The sequence below is a fragment of the Gouania willdenowi genome, chromosome 6, assembly GCF_900634775.1.
Source record: "Gouania willdenowi chromosome 6, fGouWil2.1, whole genome shotgun sequence".
Lineage (NCBI taxonomy): Eukaryota > Metazoa > Chordata > Actinopteri > Blenniiformes > Gobiesocidae > Gouania > Gouania willdenowi.
The window spans coordinates 19,676,784-19,703,136 of NC_041049.1; the positions used below are offsets into that span (position 1 = coordinate 19,676,784).

General features: G+C 37.5%; 1 protein-coding gene across 1 annotated transcript; it reads left to right on the top strand.

The window, feature by feature from the left end:
* The first annotated feature begins 6,215 nt into the window (after nt 1–6,215).
* Nucleotides 6,216–22,023, top strand: slco1d1 (solute carrier organic anion transporter family, member 1D1). Its single transcript, XM_028449696.1, has 15 exons — nt 6,216–6,602; nt 6,991–7,079; nt 9,785–9,926; nt 10,072–10,204; nt 10,620–10,744; nt 10,824–10,970; nt 11,178–11,276; nt 12,074–12,334; nt 14,752–14,916; nt 15,375–15,570; nt 15,667–15,832; nt 16,426–16,610; nt 18,044–18,108; nt 18,238–18,355; nt 20,940–22,023. Exons 2-15 carry the CDS (start codon nt 7,029–7,031, stop codon nt 21,163–21,165), a joined length of 2,079 nt encoding a protein of 692 aa, XP_028305497.1. The 5' UTR covers nt 6,216–6,602; nt 6,991–7,028; the 3' UTR covers nt 21,166–22,023.
* The last annotated feature ends 4,330 nt before the right edge of the window (nt 22,024–26,353 follow it).

The following is a 26,353-nucleotide window of genomic DNA, read 5'->3' on the forward strand; positions in this document are numbered from 1 at the left end:
TCTTTATTGATCAGAGCAGCATGCATGCAAATATATTATCATACAGCTCAATTCATCTCAATCTTAATCAGTCAAAGTAGAATCAAAACACTGACTAATGATTTTAATGTGTATTGAAATTTTACACAGGTTGTCAGAGAGGCAGTCAACTTTATTCCTCGGGCTTCTACGTTATAACTATGTGTGCAACTTCCTGTCTAGCCAACAGTTACATAGCAAAACAAAAAAGATGGAGTCCTTATTCAGTTTAAAAGGCAACGTAACTGTCATTATACTGCACACACATTACAACAAGAGCTATAAACTATACCGTTCAAGATATAATTTAAATATTTTAGAAATAACTGCTATCATTATTTATAACTCATTTGTCAATGACTGGTACTGGTACACGGACACATTATGAGCTGTTCGCTCTAAACTCTCATTTTTGATGTTTCATTTCATTTTTTGATTAAAATGCTTTGTGAATGAAATAGCTTGTAGTAAGGAAAAAAAAAAAACATGAAAGATAACTCATTTGTGGGAGACAGAATATTTTGCACAGCTACATTAGGGCTGATTATTTGGAGTATCTGTAGTCCTCAGTTTCTACCGTCAATAAACAACTTTGTTGATCTGATCTTTGATTTGAGGAGATTTATTATTTCACTCTTTATTCCTTATGTACGAGCTGTCGTGGCCAATTTTACTGTTACCTCGTCTTTAACCAGTTGTGGATGCTCTGTGTTGAAAAATGATGAGAACCAGACTAAAAAGTTAATGAATTAATAAAAAAATGATTTATTCTAAACTAAGTGAAAAGGTACAAAGAAGCACGATCAAAGGAGTTATAATAATAATAATAATAATAATTTTTTAAAATTTATATAGCGCTTTCTTCGAGGAGACTCAAAGCGCGTTACAGAAACCATTATTCATTCACACCAGTCACTCACACAGTCATGCCAGTGGTGGTAAGCTACAATGTAGCTACAGCTGCCCTAGGGCAGACTGACAGAGGCATGGCTGCCATTTCGCGCCTACGGCCCCTCTGACCACCACAAACATTCATGCACAATTCATACTCACTCATACAAGGCAACGTGGGTAAAGTGCCTTGCCCAAGGACACAACGATAATGACTCGGTTTGAGCGGGATTTGAACCCCCAACCCTTCGGTTACTGGACAACACACTCTACCACTGAGCCGCGGTCTACCCGGCCGGGTAAATGCTACAGGAATGAATGGAAAGTTTCTGCACAAACACTTGTACAGATATCCAAAACCCCACACAAGGATGAAAAAAAGGAAGGGTGTCAGATGATCCCATAAGCTTGGCGCCACCGGTATCTACCCGATAATTGTCATATGCGTATGATGTGCATAAGTGCGTGTGTAGTGCGTGTGTGTATGGAGTTCTGTAGCCTTGGGATGCAGCTGGTGGTTATCTCGTGTTTATGCGAGATGCGAGGCATGTAAGAGCATCTGACTTCTCCCAAAAGAAAGACAAAGAAAGGCACATCTAGGTAGAAGGTTACATCTTATAAGTAAGCATACCTTCAATGAGTAAAATACACGAGTAAATATGATTTATTAATTTCCCCACCACAGCGCTTTTAGGTTTTTTCAACACTTATTTTTTCCACTTTGGGAATAATTCAAACCTGGGTATCTGGAGGCCACATGCTAATTTTGTGCAGCCTAGCCAAGTAAATGAACAAAATGACTCCAAAAACACTCAAAATGACAAGAAAGTAGACAAGATGACTACAAAAATAACAGAAAGTTTTAGATGTTTTACACAACAACATAATAAAAATGGCCGCCGCAAAAACACAAAAATTACAATAACAATGTTCAGATTGGTTTGACTCTAAATGCTGACTTTAGATTAGATTCTAAATGATGTTGTGAACTCTCATGTGGTCATCAGATCAGACAGCCACAACTGTGGAGAATAAAAACAATCTTATTAACTATGTTACTCACTGTTAGCTGAGCTCAGTCCAAACCTGCGATTATCTTGTTCTTTATACATAGTTACAATGCCACTGAAATTGGTAAATTATTTCTTGTTGAACCATAAAACCTGTGCGATGATCTGCTTTTTTTTTTTTTGTTCACTTTTTTTGTTTTGACACCATAAAATGAGTCGAAGGTATTACAGAATATGTGCACTTACAAACAATGTTGCACCAGTAAACAGTAAAAAAGCCATAGTCATACTTAGGCTCAGGCCACAGAAAGAATGTCACTGGTTTTGATGTTTTGAAATATTCATTTGATTTCATTTATGGTTTATACAATTTTATTAGTTCCTTTTTATTGTGTAAGGGTTTCATATAACTACTGTATACTAGCATGTGTCGGTCACATAACATTACTCAAGTAGTACATGAAATACTGAATAAAGCTGAGCAGTAGTCAAATACAATTTTGGTTTTAATTGACTTTTTTTTTGTAGTGAATTAATTATTTTAATGGTTGACGGTTACAGTACAGTTACATGGTTTAGAGTTTATAAATGTCTTTTAAAGTACACATACAAATGGTTTTTCAAGAAATGTGTCAAAGCGACCGTGAAAAGCTGTAATTGTATGACTAAGCATTCTGATTCCTTCCCACCATTAACACTATTGCCAAAAGGTTACAGTAATTGGTGTTTTCATCATCTTTGAACTCTTTTCTTTGTAAAACTTTATCAAAATGTTTCTAACATGTGTCCCTAAATTAACAGAAAGTTATTGAAGTTATCTTTAAAAGTACAGATATAAATGCAGTCACAAGGCACACACACTAAATAGAGTGACTTATCCAAAGTCTCACACGAACATTGAGGAAAAATTACAATTAATGGTAAAAGAATGGCGTTTTATCTGGCACAAATGGACAAGCACTGACACCTATTGGTCAAACTGCAGTTTTACACTTTAGTTTTACAAGCTTACTCATTTTTCAGGGCCTGCTGGTGTCCAGTTCTCAAAGGGCGATATAGGTGGGGGTACACCCTGGACAGGGCGCCAGTCCATCACAGTCTCACAAGATCGAATTCCTGAAAATCCAAACCCTTTTCTTTTAATTTTCCAGTTATTCATTCAGGTTATTAACCTAGCAAAATGTAGCGAGAGTGATAAGTGATTAGACACAGATACAGAGAATTAAAAGTAAACAGGTTGCTTTAATTTGATAATAATCCATATTTAGAGCCTACACCCGTATTCCATTACATTCTGACCGAATGACAGGGATTGGTCAGAGGTTTTATATGATTTTATAGGATTCCAGGATTCTTTTTGTTCCATTTTCTGAATATCTAATATATTGACTACTCTCAGAATGAAAAGACCAGAATAACAAAAAGTGTTATTGAAAAGGATTGCAGACCCTCCCTTTATAGCTGCAGTTTGTAGAATCATGAGACGCTCCGCGCACCCCCCTTCCCCTCCTGAACAAAAGTTACCCATATCTTGTGGACGCTTGCATGCACACGCACACTGTGGAACTCTTTGCAACTTTTTTCTCTATAAAGACTAGTAACAAATGTAGGGACTTCATCTTGTGTTATTGAAGAGTTTTCTAATGTTTTAGAGACATGAAAGCATGTGTCACTCACTGCTGTGAGGACCGTAACAAGCTCACAGCTACTCCTCAAACACAAGCAGCTGCAGCCGAGCCCAGCTGATCAGAACAGACAGACGCTCCACATCCAGACTGCAAACTAATTGGGTCTGTTCTCTGCACCTTCAATAATGTTTCTCTTAGGTTTACAAGCTATTTATCCCGTCTGTTATCACTCTCTCTCTGACTCGGTATGTGGGGCAGACTGCGCACGGACGGAAAGCGGATCGCGCACAGTCCGCCTCACATACACAGTCAGAGGAACCTACGTGGAGTCCGTTCCTCCAAAACACGTTTGTGCTTTTATTCTGTTGCTTCTCCACCTCGGTCCTAGTTTTTCCTCTTTCTTTGCTGTATAACCGCTGTGCCAAAAGCCGCTTTAGAGACTTCAAACTGGAAGATCTGCCATAGGTCTTTCACTACTCTCAGATTGTGAACGCACATAGACTTTTGACGAGTAGCTCGAGTAGCCAATAGTAATGCTTAAAACAGCATATGGGATCATCCTGTTGGTAGAAACATCTCTGATTGGCTGAAGTCCAGCGTCACACTCCTGTATTTATAAAGCTCATTAATAGAGCTAGGAGAAGGAGCAGAGATTCACTGTCCGCTCAGAACACTTTGGATTACAAAATGCTTAAAGATGATTATGGATTTTTGAGCAAATAACACCAAAAAAAATAATACATACTGCAGCTTTAAGTAGCATTCATTGCTATTGCATTGTCTGAAGGTTCTCAGTAATTCAGGCAACTAACTAACTAATCAATCAGTCAGTCAGTCAGTCTGTCAGTCTGTCTGTCTTGGTTTTTTTTACCAAGTGGCCAGCAGGGGGAGCTGGAGAAGCATCCAATCATCGACCTGCATTTATTGATTTAAAGAACCAGAGAAAAAACAACTTGTTTAAAGAAATGGTACATCAATGCAAATGATTTTGTTCTAAAACAAAGGGAAATGTGTTAAGCATTAGAAGATCAACTAATATTTTACTACATAAATAAATAGCCAGAGCACAATACACAACACAGTGTTACAATGTCTGACAATGGAAGGACAAGGACAAGGTCATCAGCCAGAGAGAAGAAGAGGAAGAGGAGTGAAGCAAAACTGAGGAGGAGGAAGAAGAAGTTGAGGATATACACATGTTCCTGATGAGAAGAGTCACATTTGGTTGAGCACTTTCTCAATAAAGACCGAGGCTGGTCGAAGGGTTGCAGACAAATGTTGGGAGAACAACTTTTGACCTCAATCATTCAGACTTTTGGTCAACAGCAAACTACTGTATTGCATGTACAGTTTTCCTTTGGGAGACTGTCTGCATATGTTCACAATTCTACTTTAGTGTTTTTTTTTTCTTTTTTTTTTAATCGCAATGACGTGGTCTGTCATGAATTCATAGTACAAACTGTTCTGAATCTTGACCAATCTTTTGTAATCAATGTCATAAACTAAACTTACCTGCAAACTTTAGCCCTAGTTTATATCAAAACTTCCCTCCAAAGTGCATGTTATATTGACTAAGCATATTGGTTGTCCTATTTGTACACAATGGCACAAGGACTTACCGTTCTGATCACAATGATATGTTCACTGACACAGATATTTACTTTTGACAGTTGAAGTATGTATTTTATTTAATAGACTGGGTTTTCCAGGTAATCCATGGTGTTTTGAGAAATGCACTTCCTGTTGTGCAAATTGATTTTTCAAGAAATGTGTCAAAGCATTCTGATTATTAATCTATTTATTCATTTATTTATAAGAGTTTTCCTTGCATTTACAAGTAAAAGGTTTCATATAGCTACTGTATACTAGCATGTATCGGTCACATGACATTACTCAAGTAGTACATGAAATACTGAATAAAACTGAGCAGTAGTCAAATATAATTTTGGTTTTAATTGACTTTTTTTTTTACATGGTTTAGAGTTTATAAATGTCTTTTAAAGTACACATACAAATGATTTTCCAAGAAATGTGTCAAAGAGACCGTGAAAAGCTGTAATTGTATGACTAAGCATTCTGATTCCTTCCCACCATTAACACTATTGCCAAAAGGTTACAGTAATTGGTGTTTACCTCATCTTTGAACTCTTTACTTTGTAAAACTTTATCAAAATGTTTCTAACATGTGTCCCTAAATTAACAGAAAGTTAATCTTTAAAAGTACAGATATAAATGCAGTCACAAGGCACACACACTAAATAGAGATGTTACGTTTTACGTGTGTCAAAATATTCAAGGCAACTCTGGTTGCAGTTGGTCTGTGCAAGTTGAACAATCAAACCCTCTCATTATCTGCTGCAATTCACGCTTTTCTTTGTAAAACGTTATTGAAATGTTTCTAACACCCGTCCCTAAATGAACAGAAAGTTATTGATTAAAGGAAGGATGAGGAATGAATTGAAAAGCTTTAAAAACACTTTTATTAAGATTCATTCTTGATAATCCCATCAAGTGCAAGATAGGATGCTGTAGTTTATTCATCCAGCCACTCAGTCGCAGATACCTTTCCATTGTTAGGGGCTATCAATAGAACAGGAAGTCTTTGATCAGGCCTCGGAAACACCCAGTCTTACAAAAGCTGAGGTTCTCCTGGAGGGGAAAGCAGTGGATTCTTTGAAACCTGCGTACCAACAACAGCACAAATAAGCTTTGGCCTGTTTCACGCTGTTGCTGTTTATTGTGTGTCCAAAAAGGATCCATAATTCAGGCTTATGATGTTCACAGAGGAGGATGTGTGAGACTGTAAAATGTGTGTGTGTTTGTTGTCTGTGAACCTCTGGACCTTTCCATAGAGGTCAGACTGGCATCTGTTCAGTGCAGTCACGTTTGTGTGTGAGGCTCTGCAAGACTGTTTGTGGACAAGATCAACAGCGTTGAGTTACTGATTACAGGTGATGGTATAATTTGTGATAACCTTCAGCGTTCCGCACAAAGTCCTGCAGGTAGAGAAAAGCCTTTAGCAGACTTCCCTCACAGGACTTCTGCTGCCTGGAAGGTAAACATCATCTCTGTTGTTGATCACCGCTTCACTAAGAAGACCATGTATTACATCTGCTGGTTTTGTTTTGACATTATTGCAATTACGTTTTCGACACTGCATTGGAAGAAATTAATGAAAATTACAATTTGGAAAAGTGTGTGTGAGGGACTGTCATGGGACAAGATGCTGATGTTGGTTCTGCTAAAAGTTTCTTTAATCAATTCTTAAGAAAACTCAAAAACCAAAATGAAATTGATGACTATCCCAATATACACTTATTTCACTGAAATCTTTAAAATAGCAAAATGTAAAATATATATATATATATATATATATAGTTTTTTAATGTTTTGTAGTTTTTTGTGTAAACACTTTTGGCCCTAACTTTGTTTTCTCTTTGCAGGTTTTTTTTATTGAAGCTCCGCATCACAAATCAACATCATGAAGAAAGAAGGCAAAAAAGCACAAAATGCATGTTGTTCTAAGCTTAAGGTTTGTAAAATTATTATTTTTTTATAAGAATAAATATAATTATTTTCATTTCAGTCTAAAACACCATAAGAACTCTTAAAGTCGTATTATGAACAGCTTCACTACTTTCTTTTCTCTTTTTTTTCCTCCTTCCATTATTGATTTTATTTCCTTTTGGGTCCATTCCTGGGGTCTTTGGGGTGGGATGGGTGGGTATGGGTTGGATGGGGTGTATTTTACTCTACTTTTCTTTTATGCATACTTGTGTTGCAATGACTGAGAACAGAGGGACAGACTTATCTTAATCTTACATGCTTTATTTTGACCTGTTACCTATTTGCTCAATATTACTGTATGTATATGCAAGTATCTTCGCTCTCTGTATAGAACACACAACGCTATGTTCTGAAAATAATAAAAAACAAAAATGATTAAAAAAAAAGATAAATATAAATATTTTTCAAAAGTAAAAATGTTTACATTAGATAACCCAAAATCTTAATCGCATCAGCTTGCTAAACATTTATGATTCAGCATATTTATTAGGTTTTTTTTCAAGTGTGACTAAAGATAACTAAACAACTATAAAACTGATGAATCTAAACATAGAGTATTTGTATATATACAATATGGAATTCCCTGACATTGATAGTATCTCATCAGATCAGTGATTAAAGTAAATATATCATGTAAATTATGTTTGTCTGCATTTCTGGGACAAAAGCCACCCAGCAGAATGGCTGCTCGTCTCCTTATGCAAGAGCCGTTTCAAGGCTTTAGGGTTATCATGGTGTCACAGTTTACTACATGTTACATCTGACAGAGATACAATAAAAGGAGAGGCATTAGGACTCGTCAGCCAATGGCCGAATCTCAGTTTGAGAATCATTAATTATTTTTCTTTGTTTTTAAATATTATCAGTGCATTCCCCTTAATAACACTGTGACCTACAACCCATTTTGAATCCTTCCTAATCATTAACAAGCTCTAAAGCATGTGTCGCAGCAGAGTTGGATTATGTCTTTTTGAAAAAAGAAAAAAAAAGAAAGGAAAAAGAATATATTTGTTTGTGTCAATGAATTCTATTCAAAGTCTAAGGGCTCTATTCTCACATGTGCGTAAGTCTAAAAATCCGCGCAGCGTTGCTGTTTTTGGGTGCGTGCTATTCTCCTCCTGTACTTAAGTCAGTCGCTGCGCGCCTTCATCCCAGACACACACTTCTGTCCACGTTGGTCACAGTGACTCAACTATGTCCAACGTGAAGTCAGTTTGATCCACTACAGAGTGAAACAAGCTGTCATATGCAGATGAGGATGGATCAGAAACTGTTCCCTCACATATTTTAATGAGGCTCAGCTCAGGTTGCTTTAAACAACTTATATTTAAAACTGTGTATAATGGAAGCCAATAGTTCTGTTTCACTGTAAACATCCCTTTGTATTAAATCAGGTCCCTCCAGTGTATCTAACTCAGTCAAGCTTTACAGCGATGCTGATGATGATGATGATGATGATCAAGGAAAGAGACTTTCGCTGTGATTCAGTCACACTGCAATAATCTGATCAATGATCTGATCAAATCAACCTGTTACATTGTTTATCAATGAAGGCATTTCCAAATAAAAGTGAACTTTATCATTTTCACGGATTACAATGACATTTACAAGCGATGGGAAAACTCCATGTTCCGTGATTTCTCGACAGACCCCAAAAAAATGACATCACCACCTCCTTTCCTTCAGCCCGCCTTCATTCACACATACGCGCTTTTGGTCTACCTTACGCGTGGTGGGCGTGTCAGCAGCCTGGACCGGAGAATACGCGTAGGAGAGAAGTGCGTAACTGCAGGCGCGCAAAAAAGCACTTAAGTCCAGATGGGAGAATAGACCCCTAAATGTTTTGTTTGGTGTAATCCTGCAAAAAATACAAAATAATAAAGAAAGTTGAACTACCGATAAGTTTGATCAAAACAATTCAAATGCCTTCATCAATCCTCAATAGCGCTCTGGACTAAATCACATGCTCTGTTTTAGCCATGAAAGGTATTTTTGCACAGTGAGTTTCTGCTTGAAACTCTCTTATTTTGATAGTCTGGGTAAAGCAACACAACCCTCACTGAACGCTTGAAATAATAAAATCGATGAAGTAGTTCATACTCAAAGTTATAGAAAAAGTTCTACTAACTTAATTATGTCAAGCTGGTGTAACGTGTTCTTTGTTTTTGAGTAAGTTTGACTAATCATTTTTGAGTAAATGAAACTACATTTGTTTATAAGTAAGCATAACTGAAAAACACAACTTAATAGATTTAAGGAATTACATGCTAAGAATGAAAGACCCATTGTTTCAAATAGGGATTATAAAAAAATAAACCTAATTCATACAGCACTTTAATTTAACTGTTATCAGTTAGGCATAAGTAGGCAGTCATCCAACCTTTAAAGTTCTGGAAAATGTTGACTTTGAGTCTGGTAACATTTTTGGCTTTACAGTGCTTTGTTCCATTAATGTCATTATATAATGTCATTTAGATTGTTTCAATTTATTTGTATCCCATTTTAATCCATACAAACCATTGATTCAGCTTTATTCTACTGAAGAGTCCTAAAACCTATTCAGTTATATTCACTATAATAGGGTTAAAAAATTTACTCAATTTGTTTCAGTTCTGCTTAGTTCCTATTTGTTCTCCAACAGCTTCATCTTAGAGTGTCTGTATTTTGCAGCTCTTTCTGGTATCCATGGCTTTCGTATACTTTGCCAAAGCCTTTGGTGGAGCTTATATGAAGAGCTCCATCACCCAGATAGAGAGACGCTTTGATATCCCCAGCTCTTTGATCGGCGTTATAGATGGCAGCTTTGAAATGGGTAAGTTCAGTTTGGTGAGCATCTCCATGTGTTACCAAGTTCCTCTAACTGGAGAGTAATATTAAGCAAAGTGAAACAGTTGTCGAATCAGAAGTCCTTAACTTTTTCATTCAACACTCTGTGTATTTTGCTTATCTGTTCCCAGGTAACCTATTGGTAGTTGCTTTTGTTAGCTACTTTGGTGCTAAACTCCATCGTCCCAGGCTGATTGGTATGGGTGTGTTGATCATGGCTACTGGGTGCTTCCTCACAGCTTTGCCTCACTTCTTCCAAGGACCGTACGTGCCCTAGTATTTGTTTTGTTCATCTTTAATGGCCTCGCTCAGAAAATGCAGAAAAAGAAAATCGGTTGAATTGAACTTTATTTTTATCTTTGTAATAGACTTTTAAATCAGTGTAGTTTATGTGGGAGCTTTTTCCATTGTTAAACAACCATAGAAAGAATCCAGCTTTTAGAGGTAAAAAAAAGTAAAATAATAATAATTAAATGGTAAATTGACTTGATATATATAGTCATGACCAGAAAAAGGATGGTAACCTCTGGTTTAGAATAAATATTTATGGTGTCATGTGTTTTCTCACCCAAACTTAAAATACATACTGTGTGTTGTTCCCATCGCCCTCATCAAGAAACTGTATTTGATGTAAAGATCAGAGATATATGTAGTACTTTGATTGTTCCCCCTCTTCCAGGTACAAGTATGAGACCAGTATGTCTCACAGCACTGGTTCCAATGACAGTGTGAGGATCCTGCCCTGTCTGTCCAAACACAACGTCACAGACACAGACGAGACACCCGACCACGAAGCCCTAAAGGGTATAACACATAACACAACTTCACTCCTTCTATAATGTAAATCAGATGTACATTAAGCCAAGTATTTCTCTCTCCTCAGCCTGTGAGAAAGCAGCCGGCTCCTCCATGTGGATCTACGTGTTCTTAGGGAACATGTTGCGAGGGATAGGAGAGACTCCCATCATGCCTCTGGGAGTTTCTTACCTGGATGATTTCTCTGCTCCAGAGAATACAGCTTTCTATTTGTGTTAGTCACTCTTTTCATGGCTTTCACACACCTTTACGCATTGTTATTGCTGTCAAAAGACTATCCCTCCTCTTTTTTTTTTTTTAAAAGTAACTATTGACTTAGCCTAAGCTCTGGGCTTAATTTGTAGCATTCTGGCATTCTGGTACGTTCTTCCCAATGTAACTTTATTTTATTTTTTCTCTGTGTGTATTTCCACATGGGCAGCCTGTATACACACAGTGGGAATTCTTGGACCAATGGTTGGATTCATGCTTGGATCTTTTCTCGCCAAAGTCTATGTCGATGTTGGGTTTGTGGATTTAGGTATGTACGTTCTTACATACTGTAACTAGCTTTGGAATGAAAGATTAAGAATAATTAATCAAACATATTTTCTTTGGAGGCAAGTATCCATTCACCTCATTCCTGTAAGACAGAGATGGTCAACTTTTATCACAGCGGGGCACAAAAATTTGACTGTTTTATCCAAAGGCCACAAGGTTAACATTCGTTTAAAATAAAGGCCAATCTGAGCATTGAAAGAACAAAAGGTTTTGACATTTTCGTTATCCTTTTTTGTGTTTTGTGAGTCATTCTTTATATTTTTGATGTTTTTGTGTGTGTGTTATGAGTCATTTGTTTATATTAATTGTCATTTTGTGTTTTTTTTCCTGTTATTTATGTGTGTTTTCGCAGTCATTTTGTCATTGTGTGTATTGTTGCTATATTTATTGTGTTATGAGTCATTTGGGTTTATTTTGTGTTGTTTCTTTTGTTGTATTTGGTAAAATTTGTTGTTCTATGGTAAATTATGTTGTCCTTTTGTGTATTTTGCTGTGACTTTTGTGGGGTTCCCCTCCCCCCTGCATCATCTTGTGTATATTTTGACTAATTTTGTACATTTACTGTTAGCCTTGTTCTTTATGTGTAATTTATCTAACTGTCACAAAGGAAGTTGCACCCATAATCAGGAAGTAGCAGCCCCAAATTATATTTGATACACCGTAAGAATACTTTTTTTATTCTAATGTCTTAACAGATAGAAGACTGTTAAATGCAATGTGTATAGGGAGATGAAGGGTTACATTTTCATTTGGTTATTTTCCCATCTTCTTCCTCAGAGGCCATCACCATCACACACAAGGATTCCCGCTGGGTGGGAGCCTGGTGGCTGGGCTTCATCATCACTGGCATAGTGATGCTGATGTCTAGTATCCCCTTCTGGTTCTTCCCCAAGTCTCTACCCAAGCAGAGATCAAAGGAAGAAGAGGAAACCAACACAGAGCTTGACACAGTGGCAGAGCAGGAGAACTTCATCCCAGAGCAAGAACCAAACCATGAGGAGCAGGAAAAAGATGTTTCTCTGGTGGAGTTGGCCAAAGGTAACACAAATCTAGATAAGAAATATCAGAAAAAGGCTTGATCTTTAAAGTCTGTGTAAAGCAGAAACATGTGTCATTGACCACTGAGCCAAATTTGAAAGATGAAAGAAATTGCTAAGTATATAAAATTAGGTGTCAAAATCATGGAAAAACAAACAAACTTCTTTCTGCTCTTAAACACCAGGGGAGTGTCAGTTAGAGACGCTGGAACCACGCCCACGCACAGGAAGAGCGCCGCTTCCATTAAACCAATATGGGAGAGAGCAGTGTGAAAGTATCTCCAGCATCGATACTGCTTCTCCCATTGGTTTTCCAAAAGTGCTTGGTTCAGGCCAAACGAGGCGTCAGCGGAAAAATCGGCTCCGCCCGAGTCCGAATATGTGCATCCCTCCTGGGTAGAGTAGGAACTGAGCCCGCTGGAGGCGAAAAGCTAAATTGCGGTGCATAAAAAGTGCACATTTCATTGAAAATGTAGCACCAGCGGATGCATTTTATTCCCCTGAGTCCGAATATGTGGTTTGTTTTCAACTAGGGGCCGAATTGCGCTCATTGGAGGCCGCGGAAGTTTGGTGCGCTTCAGCAGCAGGGTCGGGTTTATGCTAATGATGGCTCCGTTATGTAATGAGACTATGATTTCTTACCCGCCCAGTACCTTACTTCACAGTTTGTGAAGCCTAGCTCCACAGTTACATTCTAAATGGTTGAATGGCTTTGTACATGTTTTAAGGAATACAATTTTGACCTATTTAATGTGTTTAGATGAAAATAGCTGAATTTGCTTCACACGGACTCAAGGTGATAAAGCTGACAATTTTCAAAACCAATGAAATTGTCTTCCTGTGTTGAATCATCAACCATGTTTGACCTTTAAAAATAACCAATAGTTCAGAGTCTTTACTTACAGAAACTATGTAGGAGTGACACTGCTACCATGATAGAATAACCTAGTGCATTTTATAAGGGCATATCTGGTAGTGTCTTCAAACATTTCCATAGTTAATGGTGTGCGAGTGCTAATTAAAGTTCAGTCAGGACTGCTTTAGTCAAAATAAATTATTTATTTACAACAATAATGCATTGGAATTTACAGTATATTGCGCCTTCAAGCGCTTTACATTCTTTTGCATGCAATTTAATATGTGGTGGTATGGGTCTGTTCTGAAACCTCCTTGCCCTTTCCGTGAGCTTACACACTTCTTCTTGACCTTCCATGAGCCCTAGCTAAAGGCTAAAGCAAGGAGAGCGGTTAGCAGAAACCCCCTGGAACAGAGCAGAGCAGATGTTAATGATGACGAAATGACACCCAGTTGGTCGGATACCTACTGACCTGGAGGAGTAGTGGTGGAGGTGGGTTGCGAGATGCTTGCTCAGGAGGTCGTGCATCCCGTATGCTTTGACCAATAGGGAACCAATCTGGACTGTTGGTTGATTGGAGGTGTGACTGGCTTGACGTCAGCTGCCTGCCTGAACTATTGCTATGCTCAATTTGTACCACTGCTGGATGTCTTTGGGTTTACAAGTGGGTGTTTTTAGGTGAGTGTGTGCGTGCGTGCGTGTGTGTGCGCATTATGTTTAGTCTAATGTATAAGAATTTACTTGTCTTTGCTGAGATAGTGCTAGCATTATTAGCCTAAGGTCTAGTGTTTTAGTTAACTGAGCTCCCCATAACTAGTGGATAAATGCTTATCATTAATAATAACCCAAACTTTATCTTTGTGACAGAGTTAATTAAGAATCTTAAAAGCTTTAGGTCACTGTTTCAATAACTTCATTCTATATTCTTTTCTGTTTCAAGTACGATTTGGATGGTAGAATATTGAAATTATGAAATACTCAACTCGGCCAAACAACCTGAAATGGTTTAGTATCCCAATAATGTATTGTATTGCATGTTTATTATTAATTGATTGATGCAGTGAAAAGATAAGTAATGCTTTAACAAAATCAGCAATGAAATGCATTTGACAAAAATGACTGTTTCAGACCACATCCTCCAATAAAGTTGGAATTATTGCAAGACTTAGTAAAATGAACCACAATGAGGAAAGAGGGGTTAGGGCAGTGTTTTTCAACCTTGGGGTTGGGACCCCATGTGTGGTTGCCTGGAGTTTAAATAGGCTCACCTGAAATGTCAAGTAATTGATAAAAAACTTTAAAAATTTTTTTAATTATTATTCTTTTTAAAATTTAAAACAACATACAATCTTAAACAACTGTGTTCTATACTTTCACTTTGTCAAATATAAATACTAATACTAAAAACACTAAATTCTAGAAAAAAAAATGTCTAGGGTTGCCAGAAAGGCTCGATGTTAAAATGGGGTCATGATCCAAAAAAGGTTGGGAACCACTGGGTTAGAGTTTTGTGCGAACAACACTGGATCATTTCAAAAGTGTGTCTTTGTTTTTTCTCCTAGATTTCATCCCATCCCTAAAGAGACTCTTCAGCAGCAGCATCTACTCGATGCTAATCCTCACCTATCTGGTAGCTGTTAATGGCTTCATTGGCATGATCACATTCAAGCCAAAGTACATGGAGCAGGTGTTTGGCCAGGCCGCCTCCAGGGCCATTTTCTTCATAGGTATGGAGCATTAAATGGCCCGGATGCATCTTGCTTTTGCAGTGCTTTGTTGTCAAAGAATTCAAACAATACTGTTTATGAAGGGAAGTGTGACTGTGAGTGATAAAGCTGCCTGGAAGCAGTAAATAGCCCTCTGCATGTCTTCTCTTTTGTGTGCTCTTGTGTTTCAAGGTGCTATAAATGGTATTTTATGGCTGTCCATTGAATAGTTAAATAATGCACAGGATTCCACTAAACACTAGAACAAATTAAACACCTGACTGCAGTTCTCCCACAATGCAATTATCCTAAAAACATCTCACATGGAAAATGTTTGATAGAAACTTAAATGAAGCTCAGAGAATGAAAAAGAAAGGTTAAAAGGACTAATTATAGCAAATTTAGCCATTGATGTCATTTGATCATGTGACATGAAGCGCAGTGAAAACACATGCTCCATCTCTCCACCATCTTTCCAGGGGCTTTGAATCTGCCGGCTGTCGCTCTGGGCATCATCACAGGAGGATTTCTGCTCAAACACTTTAAGTGGGGCTCTGTCGGTGCAGCCAGGATGGCCATAGCAGCCACTTGTGGGTCCTTTTGTTTGCTCTTCTGTCAGATTTTCATTTACTGTGATAACGCAGAGGTGGCTGGGCTTACTGTTTCATACCAAGGGTGAGTATTACCCTCACACATGTGCACAGCAAACAGTTTGCATGCCGGACCCATTCCGAGGTTTGGGGCTAACCTTGTGGTGTCATTACCCACCAGAGTTCCCCAAGTGTCCTACAATAAGGAGACTTTGGTATCACAGTGCAACATGGGCTGCTCCTGCTCACTCAAGCACTGGGACCCCGTGTGTGCCCACAACGGCGTAACGTATGCCTCCCCCTGCCTGGCAGGCTGCCAGTCCACCACTGGGACAAGCAAGAACATGGTAAGCAGATACAGTATATAGAAATACAGCATACTAGATGCTCAAAAAAGTCACTTTTGACTCAATATATCCACAGCTGTTTCTGGCTATATGCAGACTATGCGATTGCATGGACCCCTTAAGCTCATACACCTCATATATGTAATTTAAATGTTAGGTATTAAAACTGCCGGCAAACATCCATGACATTTTTAAAACTGTACCTGTATTTAATCGAAGAGTTGTTCCCATCCACTACTGATGCCAGTGGGCCCCAAAAACACTGCCAAAGTGACTTTCCAACACATTTCTGATGTTTTCACAGATTGAAAGTTGATTTTGTGGTTTTCCACGCAAGCACCCAAATATAGCCCAAACTAATGCCTTGTGCAGTGATGTCTTATCACTGGGAACTCCATAAAAAACCAAAATCAAAATGGTGTCTTTGATTTATTGATCTATGAGGCCTACACTATCTCTCCAGCTGAGTTAAAAGTGGCGATAAGGATCATTGCTGACACCTTTAACATATAACGAGATTTTTTTCAGTTGCTACAGCATTAAACACAGCAACAAATGTGTATAATTCACTATTTGTTTCTTTGGTTTCTTAGGTCTTCAACAACTGTACGTGTGTCGGTGAGACAATGACCCCAGCTGTGAATATGTCCACAGTTTTGGGCCAGTGTCCTCGGGATAGTAACTGTGACAGCTCGTTCAAAATCTACATGGCTCTGTCAGTTATTGGGTCCTTCATTTCTGCCGTTGGGGGGACGCCGGGTTATATCGTCCTGCTCAGGTAAAAACAGCTGACTAATTACTGTAATGTAACCCAAACAAAGTACAGCTAAAAAGAAGGTAACACTACTTGAAGTTTTATACATAAATGCTGACATTACGCTGTCATTATTATGACATGAAACCTGTCATTAGCATGAATAAGGTGTCATTAAGTGTTGTTTGTTACCCTAATGCTGCGTTCACACCGAATGCGTCACAAAATGTTTGTGCGACCAGATTACATACAAAGTCAATGGATAGATGCATCCCAGATCTTTCCTGTGCAGTGGTGAGGTCCGATCCGCGCACTAAGAGCGTTGGCCGTGTGAGCGCGCTCCCGATTTTTAGTTATATTAGCACATTCGTAAGAGTTGAAAATATTGAACTCGTGCAACCGTTTCACACGACAAAAGCCAATCAGAGTCTTTGTTGAGGATGACGTCAGGCCGTCAACATGGACACTGGTCTGTTCAACCATGGAGTAGAAGCTGTGTGTGACCACCTGGAGCTGTATGACACGGCCTTTATAACCGGGACCGGACTAGCAAGGATTTGGCGTGGAGGAGAATCAGCGAGGAGGTGGTAGTAGCAGGTAAAAGTTATCTCTGTAGTTTTCATCTTTGAAAGTCGGCACTGAGCTAGGATTGCATTAGCTGCTAATCACACTGGCTTTTTTCAGTGGTGGTTTATGTTTATGAGAGGAGAAAAATGAGTGCAGCTCCTTGCTTCAGCAGGCAGTGAAACTCACCAAGTTGGATGTGTCGTTGGTGGGTGGTGCTTCGCTTCAAACGCGCATATGAAGCGAATGGGGACATTATTTGATGCTACAAAACCTGCGGAACATTTCGTGCGGCAGATGTGTCCGGTGCCGGGTTAGTGCCGCAAACGCTAACCCTAACCCGAACGCTTTGTTACTCCAACCTTAACCCTACCTAACCCCACTGGATCCCTTCACCTAACCCTAACCCCTTACCCGAACCTTAACCGTAACCCTACATAAACCTTACCCCACGTCTCAGACACATCAGACACTGATACACCTTCACAAACTCTTTGATGAACGGTGTATGGAACAGAGAACCCTGAGAAACGTGCCGGCCCTTGTCTTGCCTTTGACTCCCCATACCAAACTGAAAGGTCCAGAACCGTTCAGGGGGTTTCATCGAAAGAAAATAACCACAAACCTAACCCTAACTATACCTAACCCCACTAGATCCCTCCACCTAACCCATAAAATGCCAACATAGCTCCAAAGGTATCTTAATTTAGTGACATTTAATGACAGCTCAGACACAGCCTTCACGACACCTTATTCATGCTAATGACAGCGTAATGTCAGCCTTATATATAATAAAACTTCAAGTAAAGTGTTACCAAATAGATTACTCTGCCCTCTGTCGTCAACATGTCTGTTAAAAACCATCACATACCATTGTTTGCTAATTATTCCAGGTCCATCGCGCCTGACCTGAAATCATTGGCTTTGGGAATGCAGACATTGATTGTGAGAACCCTGGGTGAGCATTGAAGCCAATTTATTTCAACCTAAACAACATGTGTAGAGTTTTTTTTGTTTTTACTGAAGAACTAAATGCTATGGTTCCCATGTTACAACTATATGATAACAGGTGATTTTGTGTTATTAGGTGGAATTCCTCCCCCAATTTACTTTGGAGCCCTGATTGACCAAACGTGTTTAAAGTGGGGAACCAAGCAGTGTGGAGGCAGGGGAGCATGTCGGCTATATGACTCTAATGCATTCAGGTACTGATTCAACCTTATTTTCTCATGTCACTTATCCAATAACCCTTCTGGAGAAAAGTTTTAACCGGAAGCTAAAATTAAACAAATACTTGGAGTAAATTGTATGTATGTATAAATGACTACTGCCAGTATTCATTCAATTCTCACTTCTGGTTCTTTACTATGGATTTAAAAAACTTTTTTTGTTACTTCACTCTTCTTCCTGGATTGTTCACTTTTGTGTTGTGTTGTTTTGTGGCTTTTGTGTTGTGTTCTGGCTCTGTACAAACTTTTTGCTGTTATCCAAATTGCCGATATTGTCCAACACTAAATTTTCCATTTCCGATATTAACCAATACTGACATATAATTAGACGCCTTCCCTCCCAATGGAATTTTAGGTCACAATATATTTATCTCCATGGAAATAACATGTTAAGTCTACTCTTAACGTGATGCCTCACTGGATGTACTCCACAAATAAACATAATCTGCGCAAACAAAGAAAAGTTATTCAACTTCAGTAATGGAAAAAGTTCCATATTTGCAGAGGTGAAAGTAACGGATTACAAGTACTCACATTACTCACATTACTAGTTGGTTTAATGGGTAGTTGTATTTTTTTGAGTGTATTTCTAAATCAGTAATTTCACTTGTACTTAAATATGTTTTAAAAGAAGTTAAGTAATTCATTCCATTTCTACACCCACCCGTTACTGAGTAAATTATTATTTTTTGTTTTAAAATGATCAACGGACATTGCAAAACTGCAAAAAATGAAATAACCAATCAAATGCATCACATCATAGCCGACCAATTAAATGCTGATTATATTCCATATATTCTTAGTCGTGCCATTTCTGCTCAACGCTCAGCCACTGTCTTGGGGTCAGGTTGGGTTTTCTACCAATTATGTTGTTACCCATATGGCACATTTAGCACAGCCCTGTTTTAGAGTTTATACATTTCGCTACACTTAGAGTGTGAGAACTTTTTAAATTTTGAATTAAATTAATTTGTGTTTTTTCATTTAAAAAATAATTGTACTTTTTGACAAACCTTTTATTTTATACAGATGCCTTTGTGGAAAATAAAATAAATTCCAATTGTGCAAGATTTGGTCACTTTTTAAGTTTATACATGAGATGTTTACTGTATGCAAGGGAGACGTGGCAAGATTTATTATCACAAATAAACTTGGGGGTGAAAGTAACTAGTAACTTTTAGTTTGAGTACTATTTAATTGAGCTACTTTTTACTTGTACTTGAGTATTTTATGTATGGCTTACTTGTACTTGTACTTGAGTACAATTTCATTTTTGTAACAGTACTTCTACTTGAGTAGGATATATCAGTACTCTTTACACCTCTGCATATTTGTAATCAATAGATCTTTCTCACAATAACCGGAAATACGCAATTGTAGTGTATGCGGACTTCCGCTAAAATGTCAACACAGCAGAAAGCCTCACCTTCCCTCACGGATTTGCCAAAAATTAGCTTGGCAAGAGTCAAAATTAGTGGCAAGAGTCGTGGAGGAAAACTCTGTCACCAAGAAAAAGAAACTGGATAAAAGATTTTTCCACGAATAATTTGTCCATAAGTATCAAGGTAAGTAACGTTAGAGAGCAATCAGGCTAACTGTTACTAAACTGTTAACCAGTATGACAAATCAAAACAACATAGATGGGGAATTTAGCACAGCGATATGAGGCACGGATTGCTGTTTACGTCTTTAACTTAGCTGTGGCAAAAATACTGACAAACTGTTAAAGTGTTTGAAGAAGACAACACACCACTCTACCATGAAGACATAACGTTAACATTAAAGGAAGTCAAATTTCTTACTCGCGAACGGCGGCGTCGCATAATCATGGTCCAGTCTCAAAGCTTTCTTTGCAATTTCCTTTACCTCGACTCTTACCGACGTTAACGGATTTCGTTTTTGGCACCGCTCATAACCAGACTCCCTTTTTCCTTTAGAGGTGTAATCGTTCCAGGAAAAAGGCTAGGGGCAGACTCTGGTTTCAAGCTGCGAACAATGATCCCCAAGATGTAGTCTTCTGGTGTGTAGTGTCTGCTGTAGACACAAGTACTTCCCCTTTTTATTAGTAAACGTTGGTCCTTCATCTCGCGGAAAAGCCTGAACCCATTTTCGTCTAGCTTCACCGTTAACAGGGAAGGAGTGGAACAATAGATATGGCTGCTTTTGGGCAATACAAGAACAGCCTGATACACTTCAAGAAATCTTCCTTGTTGCTTGTTTACTTGTTGCCCTGACCGCAACAGGAAGCAGATTTCCATGAAGACTGCGTATTTCCGGTACAAAATACAGAAGTTGTGAGAAAGGTCTATATGTTGTCTCACACAACAGCACATTTTGGTTTTTCAATATCAGTGGAAAAAGTTATACCGATGTTGACTAATATTCCATTATACAGTATATTATACAAATACCAACAAATGATAGCAGTGGGTCAATAAAATTGTATTTCTCTTGTTGTGGTTTTTGATTTGTGTAAAAAATGAATGACTTTTTGAAATCTGCTGGAATCTTTTTGACTCGTATTTTCCTCATCCTTTGTTCCCTGCCTACCTCTTCTCAGGATGAGATTCATGGGCCTGGTTTTGGGGCTGTACTTTTTGTCCAACTCGCTGTGGGGAGTCCTCTACTTCAAGATTGTCAAGAGGGAGAAAAAGTTGGCCCTGAGGAATCAAGCTAAAGAAGAAAAGGAGGAGGCCAATGGCGCGGCTAACAGAGCGACAAATGGACATGCCACCATCTGTGTAGCTGAATGCCCAGAGGATAAAAACAGAGAAAGCACCATTTGAGCAGCTCCAGGAAGGCCGAGTTTTCAGGTGATGCAGGTGAACAGCAACAAACTGCTGCATTGCATTGTTACTGTACCAACACTCTCTGCTCTCCAAGCTGTGGAACCTGATATGTACCTACATTACAGCACATTATGTTCTTGTTTACCTCAAAGGTCAAAACCATAAGTAGAAGTTCAGTTGCCAAAGAAACATCAACTCAAATGACATGTGCAAATACAAAGTTTAAACATGCATGTACAGATTGCTATGGAGCATTATGTTCGGTTAGGAAATGATAATGTTTGTAAAATGTTACAGTCATTTTCACTGCTATACAGCTTGAGAATAGTTGCAATAAACAGTGTGTGAATTTTTTTAGGAACATACTCAAAAAACTATAACATTAACCTTCCAAATCGTAAAAAGTCTCTCCTGCATTTATATCTATTCAAACCAAAGTAAGAAACCAATGTAAGTATCATCTGTATCTGTATTAGCACAGTTGCATCGTGGCCTTCTTGTGTAGAGTGTGCATGTTCTCCCCATGCTTGTGAGAATGTCCTGCCTCATCAACAAAGTGCATGTCAGGGACTTGTTTGTCCAACTAGGGCATGTTGTTCAATGGCAAAAAACGCCTTATTACCCAATAGAGGAGAGGCATGGTAGAGCCCGATATGTAACAATGACCCAAAATGTAACAAGACCCAAATTATTATTAAACAAAAAATGTAATTTAACCCAAAATGTTACAACTGGTCAATAGTGTAACAATAAACTGAGTCCAAAACGTAAAAATATATATATGAGAAAATACTGTTTTTATATATAAGAAAAGTTTAAATATACATATGAATGTCTGTGTATATATACAGTGTATATATATATATATATATATATATATATATATATATATATATATATATATATATATATATATATATATATGTGTGTGTGTGTGTGTGTGTGTGTGTGTATATATACGATTGAGTTTTGAGCCATTTAAATTTGGGCAAGCTTTTTTTCTCCCTTTAGATAAAATGCAGTTATAGGATCTTTTCTAATGCTTCAATGACATTCCTGCATGTTTTAGATGATTTTGAGCATTAATCTTTTACTTTAAGTGATCGAAAATGTAAATCACGTGTTGACATATGTGAGAAAGGAAAGAGAAAGCTATTGTTGTGAATAGCTGCTTACAGCCCATAAACCCACAAATAGGTGATGTGTAAATGTGAGCTCACCATTCCCTGATAGCAAGGTTAGATTAGAAAGTATACTGGGACTGTCTCCCTGCACTGCAGGACTAAATACATAACCCAATTTAAACCGTGTTTTGGGTGAACGTATTTCTTTCTAACATATTCTTGTGTTGATACTGTGCATTTCTTTTCTTTTTCTTTTTTTTTTACAATTTGGTTGATTGTCCTTGAAGATTGTAACATTAAATACATTTAAAAAAAAATGTCACTGTTTCCAAAGTATTTCCATGTTATAAGCTTTTTATTTGGAGATGTATCCCACACAATGTAGTACAGTGTACAGTGTAATTGTGTGGGATAAATAGTGCACAAACATTAATATAGGAATAAACAAAGGTTTTTGTTGTCGTGAATATTATTGTGTCATTTATGCACATTTTTGTTGTCATTGTGGATACATTCTTGTCTATATATTAATTCATTTTTAATTTTTAATTTTTTTCTCCCCACCACAGTTTTTTCGCGTTCTGTCCTTGTGGGTTACCGTAGCGTGATGTGAGCCAGTCCCCTCTTTGTTTACATGTGTTTACCCTTTGAGTAGGCTATATGTGTGCCACAGGCATGTTTCATTTTATGCTGAGATGCTAAGGGAAGGGTTTATTTTTTTTATTTATTGTAATGTTTTGTTATAAAATATGTAGTTATCCAATTTCTTAATCAGAAAATTTAAGCTACTGTGAAGTTGCTGTTACACTTTTGCTAAAACCTGGGTTAAAGCTTGAAATTGTTGAATGACAGAACCTCATTTACTGTTTATTTTGGGATTGTTCTATGCATTTTAACTCTTGAGGACAATCACAGCAATAAAGTTGCACTTTTGACAATATATCTGATGTCTGCAGTCATTTTTAAGTGCATTGAAAAAAAAAAATTGAAAATCGAAACTCAAACTTTTCTTTAAAAAATCAGAGATTTTCTTTTTTTAGGCAAAATCGCCCTGCCCTAGTTTAATGTATTTTTGTTGTCATTTTGTATATTTTTCTTGGTTGTTTTGTGTTTTTTAAATTATATTGTAGTCCTTTGTTGTCATTTTGTTTAATGTGTTGTTGTTTTTGTTTGTTTTTCTGTTAATATTTTTGTTTTTGGAGTCGTTTTGTGTGTTTATGGTCTAATTTAGTCTATTTTTTGTCATGTGTGGGAGGGGGGAAGCAATTTTGTGTGTTCATTTCACTTACTGATTTCACAGGATGTGTTCACAGCCGGTTATCTAACCACAAACAACCAAGAGCTTTCAATCTGTTTCAGCGCTAAAGAATATGTCCATAAGATTACATTATTTCAACCAGATCAGAATAAAAGCTATTTATAAGTAAGGAGCTGTGTGTGCTAACGTGGTTCATTTTGAAAGAGGGAAATAACAATAAAAAAACAAATAAAATGACATAATAGAAATATAGATGTTGTTCGGATGGCTCACTGGCTTGTAGTTGTATAGGTTCTACTGAGACTGTCAATAATTGATTACTTTGATTCTGTAAAATGTTTGTATTAACTGTAATAGCTTATTTCTCATTAATTTTTCTACAGTACACCTAAAGTTTTTTCCCATAGATAAGATAAGACAATGATGAAATAAAAAATAACCCCCCCCCCAAAAAAAAAAATGATTTACCAAAAAAACAACAACAACAAATGAGGGTTCAAAGGAGGAAGGTGTTTGAGCAACACTCCCTATTTTTCTATGCAATCTTACAAAAGAGCTACTGTGTAAACCTTGGACTCATAACGGTGTTTTGCTGTACGATCTGCACATGTGCACTGACATCAATATAATCTCAGGTTGTGTAAAGTTGAAGGTTTGGTTGCATAACCTGTGGGCGTATGCAATGACTCTTTGTTTTGTGGTTGACAAAATAAACCTACCAGTCTTGTATTGGTGCATATGAAAATCTTTGTTGTTCGCATGTCTTATCTTATGTGAACATCCTTATTTCTTTTACAAAAAAAACAACAGGTGCAATAAAATCCATCCAGCAACACCCTCTCAGTATGTTGTTTAGCCAGTAGAGGGTGTTGTTTACAAAAATACCCATTGCTCTAATATTCCATCTACTACTGTGGTATCACATACAGACCCTTTCCAAAAAATTAGACTATCATGGAAGAGTTGTTTAATTTCCATAATTCCATTCAAAAAGTTCAACTTTCATAGATTATAGATTCAGGGCCCACTATTTAAATGATTTAAAGTATTTACTTGTTTTTTTTTTTTTTTTACATAATTTGGGCTTCTAGCTCATAAAACCCACATAAACAGGAATTCAAAAAATGTGAATACTGTGAAGAAATCAACATTACTTCTCAGTTTGTGCAGAGGAGAAGAAGGACTGGACTGTTGGCCAGTGGTCCAAGGTCCTTTTTTCCAATGAAGAACAGAATCCAAGCTGCTTGAGGTCCAGTGTGAAATATCCACAGTCATGATCTGGGGGTGCAATGTTCTGTTCTGTTGCTCACCCGTCTTCCTCCAAACCCTTGGACCTTGATTCCCCAATGAAAGGCACACTTGGACCACTGGACAACAGTCCAGTCCTTCTTCTTCTCTTTTTTTTTTTTTGCGAAAACTGAGAAGTAAATGGTGATTTCCTGTTTTTGTGAGTTTTATGAGCTGGAAGCCCAAATTATGTAAAATTAAAGCAAGAAATACTTGAAATCATTCAAATTGTGGGCTCTGAATCTATAATCTATGAAAGTTTAACTTTTTGAATGGAATTATGGAAATTAAACAACTTTTCCATGATATTCAAATTTTTTGGAAAGGGTCTGTACATGAGTTCTGTTCCTACAAACCAAAGATAATCAGACACACATGTGAAACACATTGATTAAACACATTCAATCAATTCAAACCTTTTGAATTTGCATTTGTTTGTGTATTACAGATTGCAATGAGGGGGAGGGGGAGGGGGAGGGGTGCCAATTAAATATATAGACCGTCTCCACATTCGCGCCAACTACAATGTGTGTAAAGTATATAATAACGCAAAAAAGTTATTGACTACAAAAATTTGCGTCGACGTGTTGTTTAAAATCTCTTAATGTCCAGAATACGGGTCAAAATTCATGTTCTCACTCATTCACGCTCTTAAGGGATGAAATGTTTCTCAAATACAGCAGCATACCACAAGTGTCATAATCCGTTTGAAAGCTTAGAATCTTCTGTTTCTGACCATATAAACCATTGTAAGACACAATCATCGCAGCAAACGCAGTCAATTGTTTTGTCAAACTTGGAAGAAAAATGGCGACAAAACTAAGCCAGCACTCCTCCTCCCAGCGATGCCATGTCTTACTGAATCCATATATTTCATCAAAAGTGGTCTCGCAATCTTCCTAAGACATTCAAAAAATCCATTGAATCCCAGCATTTAGTCCAAAACACAATAAAACTGCTGTAAAAAAAAAAAAAACAAAAAACAAAAAAAAACAGTAACGTCCTATTAACAAGAAGAAAGCAGCTCCGCCTTGATTTGTTCTTACTTCTTTCTTTTTTAAGCTCCATGAGGCTGATCGTGTCATTAAAAATCCTCATTTTTAGATCCATGTTGTAAATTTATGATAAAATGAGGTTGGCGGCCGCTTTCTGCTTCACTTTTGCTGCAGTACTATATATGAACTGCTGGGTGCAGTGTCGCATCACCATTTACATTGTGAAGAAGAAGAACCAAGTCACATGACTTGAGCGCCAAAAAATAACTTGAATTTTAAAAAGAAAAAGCAAATGAATTCATATATATATATATATATTGAACAGTCACTGTGTTTTATGGCACTTAAAATATTTGTATATTATATACATTACAGTAAGAAATAATTTTTTTTAAATAACCCATACGCGCAAACAAAGGGTCAGGGATTCATAAACCAGAATGAAGTTGTGATGAAGGTAAAATTGTAAACATGTCTCTAACTGAAGCAGTGCAGCCATGTGAAAGCTCTTAATTATAATC

Coding starts and splice junctions, on each gene's coding strand:
- slco1d1 (XM_028449696.1), top strand. CDS start 7,029: ATGAAGAAAGAAGGCAAAAAAGCACAAAATGCATGTTGTTCTAAGCTT. Junction 16,611..18,043: donor GGTTATATCGTCCTGCTCAG/GTAAAAACAGCT, acceptor TAATTATTCCAG/GTCCATCGCGCCTGACCTGA. Junction 18,109..18,237: donor ATTGATTGTGAGAACCCTGG/GTGAGCATTGAA, acceptor TTGTGTTATTAG/GTGGAATTCCTCCCCCAATT.